The sequence below is a fragment of the Halyomorpha halys genome, unplaced genomic scaffold (assembly GCF_000696795.3).
Source record: "Halyomorpha halys isolate HHAL.00 unplaced genomic scaffold, Hhal_1.1 Scaffold1149.1, whole genome shotgun sequence".
Classification (NCBI taxonomy): domain Eukaryota; kingdom Metazoa; phylum Arthropoda; class Insecta; order Hemiptera; family Pentatomidae; genus Halyomorpha; species Halyomorpha halys.
The window spans coordinates 219,967-232,558 of NW_027116429.1; the positions used below are offsets into that span (position 1 = coordinate 219,967).

Sequence of the window (12,592 nt, forward strand, 5' to 3'; positions counted from 1 at the left end):
AAAAAATAAACGGAGTAAAAAAATTGTAAGAAGGTAAACTAGTCTCCTGTTCGGGTCTCCGGTCGAGTTCTGTTTCAGAGAATTCAAGAAGTTGGAAAAAAAAGAGGTTAATTAAAATACTTATTACTTTATATTGATTTAAGTTCAAAAATATAGAGAAAGAATTGAAAATGAACTGAACTTTGTGGCCTATTTTTACATCATAATCAGTTAATGTTAAATTCAGATTTTTATTAAGAAAATGGTATTTTTTTTTAACAAAGACTTTAGAAAACTAGTCTTTGACCAAATATGTCTTTACTCTTTTTAATGATTACGTTTTAAAAATAAGGAAATGGCCCCATCATTATATGTTTTGGTTAATATCCTGAGCTATCTGATTTACGTATTTATTTGAAAGTCACATTTTTAATTAAAAGGCTTGTTTCATAATTTATCTGAGAATCCATATGTAAATTTCTTGGTACTTGTGATATGATGTGTTATGATTAACATCCATATATTTGTCGTATACCTGTATAGTATAGACCAGCGGTTCCCAAACTCTATTTCACGGCACCCTGGGAATGCACTAAGTGTATGTCTGAGGTACCGCAAGTAAACGCTACTTTCTCAAAATATTCTGTGTTAACGACAAATATTACAGCAGGCAGTTAGGAAATATTTAGGCAATATCAGCAAAGTGAGATTCTGACATCAACACTGATTGACAGGAGGTAACCGAAAGGGAACCAAATTTTTGCCGTGACTACAAGGAATTGTTAAGGAATTGATAAATGCGAGCGGAATAAATTCTAGAAATTGCAATATAGCTATGTTGGATTTACCTAATTAATGGGGGGTGGTATAACCCTACTGAATTTCAAAGCAACAATGAAGCCAAAAAGGGGCATAGGTTTACGTTGAGGTTAATAGTAATGTGCGTCTGTAAAACATAAATTATATAAAAATGTAATCTAAGCTATAACAGAAAGAGCAACCAATTGGCTCCTCCTTTGCCACGCCTTTTTTTTGCGTCATTACTTGATTTTCCTTACCAACATTATCTGAGAACCGGTTCCCCTCAGGATTATTACTTTCGAGGTCCGGAGACTGGTTACCTATACCTATGTTCCACAAGATCTGGAGACAGGTGGTCTCCGCTTGCATTCATCAATTCCTTAACTATGTCTGGAGACTGGTTCCCTTCGCCGTTGTAGTTACGTCAAAAAGCTGGTCTCCTTTCGGTCTCCTCCTGTCAGTGTTGATATTAGAATCTATAATACATTTATTTAAGATAATATTTGAAGACGCAGTATCGAGGGTCTTCTGAGAAGTATTTAACCACCCTCAGTACATTTTATTAGTATCTCTCTCTGTATTCAGATTTTCTACTAAATGACTTAAATACAAAATATCCAAACCTAATACAAAACAAAAATATACAAAATATGTTTTCAGACCTCCGATTTTCCAATTTTTTTGGTTTCCAGATTATTTGAAACTTTTTAATCATCGTTGCGAATATAGACTACCGACAACACTGATTTTCTTTCCCTTTACCTCGTACCAACAAAATACCAACTTCTAAACTTATATAGTATTAGCTTAAAATTATAGTAACTCTTTGAGTGAAGTGTTTTTTTTTTTTAGATTATTAGAAAGACGATATAACAACAATCGTCGCAGTTCGAAATACGTTTTCAACATTTTTGAGTTTTCAAATTGTTGGGAACTTTTCACTTACCTGTCATGAATGTTGGCTCTTAACAATAATTTTATTTATTTATTTTTTTTCAATTTCCATCGATATAACCTCTATTTCTTAACTTAAATGGTATTAGTTAAAAATTTTAGTTAATTATTTATTAAACGTTTTACCCTAAATTTCGCTGTTTATACCACGTTTACATATCTCAAATTTTCTAACTTCTTGGGTTTTAAATTACTGGAAACTTTTCACTTATCTGTTTCGATTGGTGGCTTTTGACAAAAATTATTTTCTTTTCTATTCTGATACAACATTTTGTCGTTGAAATTTCAATTTTATTAACTTAAAAGATATTATTGGTATTAAATTAAGTTAAAGTCACGTTTTAGTTATGTTTTACCACAATTATCGGAGTATGGAGTAGGTCTTTAAATATCAAATTTCTCAACTTTTTGACTATTTAATTCATTGAGGGATGACACACACCGTAGCGACAACCCTGTTAGTAATTTGATATAATCATATAAGTGATTCCGAAGAATGAATCATAAGCGAGTGCTCTGAGGGTTGGTCGTTGCTACAACAGAAGTTGTTACTAACCATGAACTGGGAGACAGTCATCGACCATGAATGGTGTAATAAGAACTGACACAGTTCAGCCTCGTCCGCGCTTATCGATCAAAGGTAAAATTCTACCTCTTTCTTCAAAGATTGTGCTATTTATTTTGTTTAATACTTTGCTAATTATTGTTATTATTTTTTTTTTATCAGAACCTACGTCAATCGAATCTAACAATTGGCTCATACATACAAGATATGTTAGAAAGGAATTTGAAATCTGCAAACTGATAATAGAGGAAGATTTGTTAAAAACAAAAGGGTGCAATGAATATGCCATTTACATTCTGGTATGTTACAATATTTTAGTTCCTAATTTAGTACGAAGTAGCAAAATTTCAGGGATTATTGCGGTTGAATAAGTTTGGGCATAAATGGTGGAATTTGCAGTAGTTTTGACCTTTTTTCCAACGTAGTCTTTTGTCGACAACCATTCCTAAAAGCTCTTATAGTTTCGAAGTTACCATTTCAAAAATAGGTATAATAATTTTTTCCTTATTGAGTTTTATCTAGGACACATAAAAAAAAAGCTAAAATAATATTTCTTTTATAGTATAGAATATTTTCTGAAACGAATTGTTTAACATTTTAAAGGAGTAAAGACGTTCCAAGAAGCTCTTAATGCGTGCTCGAGGAAAAATAACACGTTATGTATGTCTGAAAATAAATAAAAATATATTGCCAACATTTATAAACCAAATTAATTACATATCATACAAAATAATTATTTAATCGTCCTGGAAATCATATCAATATTGGTTTAACGTACATTAGTATGGTTTTAAGTACGAGCAGTAAGGATTATAATAGGAAAACAAAATTAAAAGAAACTATTACAGAATTTTATTAAAATTAATTTTTTCTTTTTTTGAAGCGTTTCTGTGAGGTTTCTTGCCAATAATAATATCGTAAAAATAAAATAAATACCTACTTTCCAAAATTTTTAAAAGTAAAACTTTTTTATTTTATAATATTATTCAAAAAGATTATTAAAAAACCTTTGAACTACTTTAGCCCATTTTTTAAGTATTAAAATCTGCCATAACCTTGGAAAATAAGTAATAGTGATAAATGGTCATATTCGTACCAAGATTAAAAAAGAAATAATAATAATAAAACTATATGCATACATAAATAAAAATAATAAAATCTCTATATGAATACAAACAGAAAGATAAATAAAATGAACATAATCAAACTCTGAACTATAAGAAATAAGAAAAAGTAAAATTTAGAACTAAAAAAACAATAAAATAAAAGCACTTATCACATTTACATTATTATGTACAATATTTACACTCTCGACCTAAGGATCCCCAAATCTTTCTTCATTATCTTTTCCTTCGTCATTATATAACAACTATTTTCAATTGAAAAATTTCTGGATGTAATTGTGTAAATTAATTGAAAAGTCGGCTTTTTTTATAACTGAGATCATTTATAATTAGTTTGAGGATTTTTTTTATATATCTTATTTTTAACTCCAGCAAAACTACTAATATCTCTCTTTTTCTGTTACAAACACATCTTTCTTAATTTGGTATCCAAAGAAGCTTTCAAAAATCTCTGAAGATTTTTAATCAAAAAGTAAAAACAAAAAAAATAAAGGATCAATATTACTTATAGGAGAGCAACATCGAGGACGAAACGAAAAACAATCACAATAATTTAAAATATGGTCCTCAGGATCAGTAGATGTTCCTTTAATTATAAAAAATAGGACATAAGAAAGAGAAACAACTGGAATAAATAGCTAAATTCATCAAAAAATGTTAAATAAAATTTCATTCCCAGTTACCAGTAGTTAAAGCCTTAAACCCTAGATTAAAAATTATATTCTGATTCAGCTTCCTCAAGGAATACTGAAGCCCAGTCTATTGCAAGAAAATATGCTATAAATATTATGCCCATCAAAGGATACTAGTCTTTCTAGGTAAAGGTAAAAAAAAAATTAGAAATCTAAGAAAATCTAGAAATAGTGAAATTCACCAAACAAGTCAGGTTATACTATCTTGGACTCTCCCATGTACAATTATATATGGCCACGAATTGCCAAGAATAGTCGGAAACTTTAACTATTTGAGTCTAGAAATGACAGATATTTCATAGATTTCTTTACCAATGTTTTTCGTGACTTTTTTTTACAGGGATTGATTTTACGACACGAGGGAAAAGTTCACGAATCACTAGAATGTTTCCAAAAATGTTTGTTTTTAAATCCTTCAAATGTAAAAAATATGAAGGAAATCGGCAGATCGTGGTAAGCTACGTATATTATTGAGTTTTATATCTGGTAAATATAATAATGGAGAAAATAGCAACATTTTATTCGAAAGTATTCATTATTGAGATGATCTCTTCATATGATTTTTAGGATCCTGTTGGGGCAGCAAGTGCAGGCAGTTGAAGCTTTTGAAGAAGCTGAAGCTCTTTCCAAAAGTCCTGATTGGAACATATATCATAATTTAGGTAATTGATATTTTTTTCCCAGGAATATGATTTATATATTATACTCCTTCTTGGTATGGATTGGAAATATTTGTATGTAGGTTTTAAATGGAGAATAATGGTTACATTCTTGTATGTTACTTAAAACGGTCAGTCAAATAGTAGAACAAATTTTAAAATCAAATGATGCCTACTAATATTTTAAATCGTTGACAAATTTACCAATATTATTCAGTAAACTTAGTTTCCTTATCATCCGATATTGCTGTAAGAAACTTATGTAAAATACTGTTTTCTCTACTTCTGAAAGAAAAGTAAGATGCTAAACAAGCACTTTATGAAGATTGGAAGAGGAAAATTCGTTGAAATGAATCCTAAAGTAACTTTGAAAAATGTTTGAAAACCTGGCATAAAGAATTGAGAAATATTTTTTTACAAATTATTTGTTTAATGTAATACAAAATAATACAATAGGTATAAATATGTAGTATGTTTCATATACACTTGAAAATCTTGGGAAGGAACCACCCATTGATGGTACTTCAAACATTAATTTAAAATTAGAAGGTCCCGTGGCCATCTTCTTTTCAGACGCATCGGAGGATTATCAGGGATTGTTAAGGATGAAAGATTAAGAATTAATGGGTTAGGATGGTTAAGGAGTTTGGAATGACAAAACGCATATCTGTTTTGGGTCATATCTGCAACGAATGGGATGTTAAGGTCTTTATGAATGAGTTTATTTGCGACGTAATAAGGAGCATCAAGGATTTTACGTAATTGAAAAATATAAATCTACATCTAAATATTAAGGAAATGAACATTTTTACATTATATAAATATCTAAAAAAAATACATTAATTAATCATGAAAGGAAAAACTATCTCAGCAAATAACATTAAAAAGCATCCTATTTTCATTTTAGTCTTATATCACCTATGTCAATCAAAATAACTTGTATGTGCATATACGTTTTTTTAAATGTATTTTACCCCAGTGAGAACTCTCGCATTAGACGTGTTTCTTTCTTCTCTTTAATTCATTTGAAATATAAGCAATATCATGATCATTCGTATAAACAATATAATATTATCAAGAAACTTCATTCAATACACATGATTAGTAAAGCTGTATACTATATAAAGACTATCTTTAGGTAACAGTTTACGTAATAAGTAATTATGTTGTGCCACTGTAAAATATCACTTCATTTTTAAATGTGAGATTCAGCTATCAGTAAACTTATTTTAACCCTGAAGTTTACCCGCTGAAAGCTCATAGCTAGGTCGTACATGAATGTTTTTTTTTGGTAGGCTACGATTGTTGGGTGAGAACCCGAGGGTATGAATGATTTGAGATATTCAGAAACTAACAGAGTAAACATCTATTTTTTTTTCTCAATATTTTGAGCTCAAATTGTTCTAAACATGCTTGGAATATCATTGTCGAGGTGGGTTATTTTCTTGATTATTCTGCTTGTCCAGAAGGCCTCGACAATGCGTGTTCACTTAGTAAAGGTAAGTTAATAGACAGGTAAGATGACTAGATAGGATGAGACTAACGGGTAACAACCGCTATATCTCAGAGGATGGTAACTTCATCCTACCGGGTATTATTCCGATCAACACGAGGGAGGTATGCAGACCTGGAGGGTAGCTGGCAGCCAGAGTCATGCAGGAAGGTATCTTCGTCCTGCCGGGTTCTATCGACAGAGGCGAAGGAGCTATGTAAGCCCGGAGGGTACACAGGTAGAGGAGAGTGATCATGTCGAGGGTGAACAAATATTAACAACCATTTAGAAATTAAGATCGGCTATAAACCGAAACTATCTCAAATAGAGGCTGTGGATCTTTTTTTAAATTTTCAAATCCTCTTTATTTTATATATAATTACAAGTACAAATATATAATACAATACATAGTATATATACAAATTTTACATATTGACTTTGTTTACCGTATAGCAGTATAAGAGTTACAGGGTCCGCCGAAGGCGGTTTACATTGGTAATATAGTAGCTGAGGACTTACATAGAATGGGGAGGGACCATTCCGGCTGGTGGTAGTGGTGGTGTGGTGATTTCAAGCTGCAGAGCCCGAAGTCCTTCCCTCGGCGAGGACGTCTACCAAGGAGACAGTCCTTTGCCTCCTCCCAGGTCTTGTTGGAGGGGCGATATCTCTGAAGAGCGAGTTGGCACAGGCCTTCAGCCCATCCAAAAATTTTATCTGCCTTCGGCCTATATACTCCGGCACAGAGGGTAGCTGGAGTTCCAGGTGGATGGTGGTGTCTTTCGCCAACCCGTACGAAGGGGGATCTTCCACTGAGGTAGCTTCGGATAAGTCAGCATAGGGTGGCTGGAAACTTGAATTCTTCCAGTCGGCGGAGTAGGAGCGGGTGGGAAATACTCTCAAAGGCTTGGCTGCAATCTAGTGAGATGAAGGCCGTTGAACAGTTTTTCTTCATCTGCCCTATGGTGTGCGCTTGGAGCTTCGCCAGGTGGTGCTCACAGACTCCTGGACTCCCCGTTGGAATCCGGTCTGCTGTGGTGGGATGACGTTCTCCTCTCTGCAGTGTTCCATCAGGTGGTGGTCGATGAGCCGTTCAAACTCCTTACTCATGTGCGAGACGAGGCTGATCGGACTATAGTGCTCGGTCGAGTATCCCTTCTTCCCCGATTTGTGTAGAGGTTCTACGATAGGTTGCTTCCATACGGTGGGAAAGTACGATATCTGCATGCATGAGTTGAAGATGTTGAGTAAGAAGGCTTTACTCTTCCTAGGAAGCATCTTCATGAGTACATACGGGATTCCGTCCAGTCCTGACGCCTTGTTCCCTTTGACGCTTCGTAGTACGTACTCTAGCTGGTTGAAGGAAGAGAATAGAGGCTCGTTGGGGCTCAGTGGTCCAGGTTGTGGATGGGGTGCACTGATCGTCCGTTCAGCACCCTTTGCTGCATAGCTTGTGGCCAGGGGTTCAGCCTGTTCCTCCGATGTCAGGAGATCGTCGCCTGATGTGAGGTGCACACTTCGCTCTTGTTGACGAAGAACCTCACGAGTCTCCAGTACTGGCGATGATCATCTCTATCCTCCGTAGTTGGTCATGCCAGAGCGAGGTCTTCCAGTCCCGTATGAGACCAGCTATCTGCCGGGCCATCGCATTGATGGCCGACTTCAAGTTGTAGTCACGTGTGCGTTGGTAGATGTTGCGGAGGTTGTTTCGCTGACCGATGAGGGCGAGGATGTGCTTTAGCGGTCTCCTAAAGGCGTTGGGTTGAACTTGGGGATGGTGAAGTTGGCTGCATCCTGGATAGTGGTGGTGATGACCTCTACCGCTGCATCCACCTCCTCCGATGTCCGTAGTGGTGTGACCACTGGGAGAGTTTGTTCGACACAGGACCTGTATCCTTTCCAGTCGGCCTTGTGGAATAGGTACTTACTCGCCGGTGGTGTTGTTGGTGTACCTTCGAAAGTATAGAGTACAGGCCTGTGATCAGACGGTCCATACCACCTAGCCATGCGGTGTGCCGGGCATTGAGGTCCCCAAGGACTACAAACCGACTCTAGTCTGGGCATGTTGTAGTAGTAGTCTTGCTGATGTGAGATTGTACCTCGGGGGCTTATCGATGCAGGTGAAAGTGAATCGGAGTTTAAACCGCACATCCACCGTGATCATATGAGTACCTTCGGTCAATTCCACTGGGTTCGGGATGAGCCTTGACGGGACGTCACGCCTGACCAGGATGGCTACGCTTTCCGCAGTTCCGGATGAGCAGGCTTCTCGATATGCGGTGTATCCATGGAAGTATAGTCGGAGAGAGGTGGAGAGCATGGTATCAGTCAGCGCCATCACTGCTGGTCTATGCTGGTGCAGGACGATTTATATTTCGGCCATCTCCGATTGAAGGCCTCTGATATTATAGTTGAGGACGGTGTGCTCAACCATGACGCTGTTCCATCATCTTAGTCATAGTGTTGGAGAGGATCATCTTAGTCATAGTGTTGAGGAGGGTGATCACCATCATCATCATTTGATCCATCCTGGAGCACATTTTCTCCATGAGGACCGTGATCGTCGAAGTCTCCAGGGTCGGTGCTGGTGTCGACTGGGGAGTCATAGGTCGTAGCTCTTCGACGGCTAGTCCAAGGAATGAATTGTCATCCCTGAGTTGGAACTCAGTCTGCCGTTGCTTGGCTGACGGGCGCGGTGCTGTACTTCTGAGCTCTATTAGGGGGTCTTTAAGACCCTTGTTTATAGGCCTAGTGCATACGGCTGTGACCGTAATATTTAAAATCCAATTAGAATCGTCTCAATCCTTCGACTTACCTCTGTCAGAGTTTTGAAACTTCTCACTTACTTGAATAACTTTTAGTTAAGTTTCAGTCAGAATTTTTTTAATAATTTATTTATTGTTATTTACAACTGTATACATATATACGCATCAAGTAAATTTGCTGTAAGTGATATTATGACATGATACAAATATGTGGAGAATCTACCCATTGATAGAGCTCCAAAACTACTTCTAAAGGAGAAGATCTCGAGGCCATCTTCTTTTCAGACGCCTAGGAGGATTATTAGGTAATGAAGGAGAAGCCAGGTTAGAAACGAGTTGGTTTGGATGGTTGGGAAGTTTATTATGGAAGGATTGGTATCTGGTTCTGGCCAAATCGGCAACATAGGGGACATTGGGGTCCTGATGTATGATTTGATTTGTGACAAAGTAAGGAGCATTAAGTCAGAATTTAAAAATCGAAATTGGGATTCATCACTTTTCAATGAAATTCTCTTTCCTTTGCTACCTTATTCTTCAAAATTCATCGCTCCTGACAGCCGGAAAAGGGATCGATGTTACCGTAATATGATAATATACGATTATGAAATTTCTGAAATTGGACAACTAACTGCGGATAGTGCGGTTCCTGTGAATAATTTTAAACCTTTACCGCAAAATAACCAGAACATTAAAGTTATATTTTCATTGTTATGTTATATATGGCAGATTTTGGATAATCACTTCCAAGTTTTTTTAATAAAAATAGAATGGCACTAATATACATTATTTTCCAAGGCAAATGCTATGCGTCATTGGGGCAAAGAGGTAAAGGAAGAGAATACTTACGAAAAGCTGTTCAGTTAGGGAAGACAGAACAGTCATATCTTGCATTGGCAGAGCTACATGTTGCTGAGAATGATATTAATAGTGCACTGGAGATTTACGACATAGCCCTCCGGTAAGAATTATTTTCCTTATAATTTAAAATTTTTACCTCCAGTTAAGCTATCCTTTTTGAAATATAACAAACAAAAAATAAACTTTATTCTGCTACAAATCCATTGGTTAATATTTATTTTATTATTTTTTTAAACTATCCAACAAAGAGAAAAAATGGTATTTAAAAAAAAAAAAGTTTGTTTCTCAATTATAATGATATTGATATTTGATTTTAAATAATATACATTATTTTGAGAAGGTTTTAAAACTAAGCTATTAAAATATATTTTTGAATAGTCAGAAATAATAGGTAATTTATTTATAGGTTTAAATTTTTCATGTCAATACATTTTCAATAATTCAGCAATTACGAGAATGTACCAAATCGCATCGACAATAGTAGTTTGCAAAAATTGTTTGAAGTATTAGGTAATAAATAATAAAAGAAATATTAAAAAACCTCATCCTACCACTTCTGACTTAAGAAAGTTTTAATATTTAACCAGTTGTACACGTTAGGACGATTGGCCAAAATCTCATAGAGACGTACTGAATAGTCAAATTTTGTTTTCAAGTCATTTAGATTTTATCATATCATATCATCAACTGGCCTTGAAAAGTCATGATGATAGAATTGGACGTTTCGTCCAACTGTCAGGTACCACTGCACCGATTATTTCGTCGGGTAACTTATTTAGTAAGTTTAAACGAGCTTCAAGTTTCATTGATAAAGCAAAAAATTAGTCTGGTGTTACCGGTGCAATTATTGGTGTCAACGAACGCAGTTGTAATTTTGATTCAGCTTTATATAATAAACGATTGACCTAAAGTCGTAATAATATTAACTATGCTAAAAATAGTTGGAAATCAACATAAGTGTGGGTAGATGATTTATTATTAGGTAATATAATTGCGCTGAAAACCGACAGTTTTTAAAAATTTGTTTTTATGATTTTATTTTAAATGTTCAGATTGTTCCCAAGTAGCTCAGAGCTGGCCTGCACGCAGGGTTTACTGCTGATGAAGGTTGGAGATTATCAGAAGGCATTCAATAAACTGGGATTGGCAATTGCTATATCTCCATTGAACTCAAAATCGATAATTGGTATAGCGTCTATATTTCAGGTAAATATCTCTCTGTTATGGTAGTTTTATTTATTTATCCATAATTGTTGTAAAATGCCGTACGATAAAACTGATTGTTTTCCAGGACAACAATGAATTCGATGTGGCGTTATCCAAATTCAAAATCGTCGGTCAACTTCTTCCTGAATCTGTTACTCTCTGGAATAATATGGGTTTGTGCTTTTTCGGAAAAGGGAAGTATGTAGCTGTAAGTTAAAAGAACTCTTTACCTTTTGGTGCTACTAAATTTTTATGTAGAAGTATCTAAATTCTTCTTGGTATACTTTAATAAAAGTGGAACCGTTGTCAAACGTTGTGGCTGTCACACATTGGGTCTAATTAATTAAAGGTGACAAAACTCAATATAATAATTGAAAATTTCTTGTATGGGGGGATTAATTGGCATTTCATTAAGTAGTTTTGCGAATTTTCAATATTTTAAGGAAACCAGGAATGTTGTTTGAAAGTAGCTCTCAAAGGGTTACTGCTCCTATGCGACATAGAAATTTGATCATATAGGTAAAAGTAAATCTACATTTGACAACTAGCCAACTTCAAATAGTTATTGGGTATCTCATATCCAAACAAGCGTCTTCAGAAAGTTGGTAAATCTTAAGGACTTCAAAGGTGCTCAGTTGTAACATTATAGCAATGCTTTTCTTATGCAACGAGAGTGGTCAGGATGAGACTAATTGGCCAGCTGTAATCTTTAACGATGAATCAAAAATTTGGGTTTGACCTTAGTAACGATTCTTAACGTCAAAGAGTTTACATGGAGCGTGGCTAACTCACGTGACCTAAATACTTTTGTCCGATGACAGCTTTTTGGTGGAAGTTGCATCATGGTTTAGACAGGTATTTACGCTGGTAGTCAGATAAGCCTCAATATTATTGATGAGAAATGACTACACCGAGATTCTGTGAGAAAATTTTATATCATATATATATATATATATATATCTTGATCTTTCTATACTTAAAATCTCGCTGCATAATACTAAGAGGGATGTTGGGGGAAGGGTAGGGAAACTCAAGTATATCGTGTTATATTGGTTTCACTTTAATCAAATCTTAACATTGATATATTCAAATTTTTAAGCCAATGTATTTGTAGCTAAATAAATTTTCATATTATCAAATAAAGAATTGTGATTTTAATGATACAACAATATTATTGGCTTGTATTACAGTCACTTAGTTAAATTAATTTTAAAATTTAGATTGAATTAAAAATTAAACAGTTTTTTTTTTTTTTGTTTCAGGCAATTAGCTGCTTGAAAAGAGCCAACTATTTGGATCCTTTGGATTGGCAAACACTCTACAACCTTGGTTTGGTTCACATTTATGCCAAACAGTATGCTTCAGCATTCCACTTTTTATCATCAGCTGTTAAATTGGAAAATAAATACGCTCCATCGTTAATGCTGATTGGAGGTAATATCAAGACAAATAAATAGGTGAACCAATAAGTCGGTATTATTGATGAACATTATATATATA

General features: G+C 34.8%; 1 protein-coding gene across 1 annotated transcript in view; it reads left to right on the forward strand.

Annotated features, from left to right (window-relative positions):
• The first annotated feature begins 2,236 nt into the window (after nt 1-2,236).
• LOC106688537 (Bardet-Biedl syndrome 4) overlaps nt 2,237-12,592 on the forward strand; it is a 13,576-nt gene continuing 3,220 nt past the window's right edge. The window contains exons 1-8 of the mRNA XM_014433042.3: nt 2,237-2,374; nt 2,462-2,598; nt 4,456-4,568; nt 4,683-4,777; nt 9,824-9,986; nt 10,939-11,092; nt 11,178-11,300; nt 12,355-12,526. Coding sequence (XP_014288528.1) covers nt 2,317-2,374; nt 2,462-2,598; nt 4,456-4,568; nt 4,683-4,777; nt 9,824-9,986; nt 10,939-11,092; nt 11,178-11,300; nt 12,355-12,526 — 1,015 coding nt within the window. The 5' untranslated portion in view covers nt 2,237-2,316. The remainder of the gene's footprint in view (nt 2,375-2,461; nt 2,599-4,455; nt 4,569-4,682; nt 4,778-9,823; nt 9,987-10,938; nt 11,093-11,177; nt 11,301-12,354; nt 12,527-12,592) is intronic.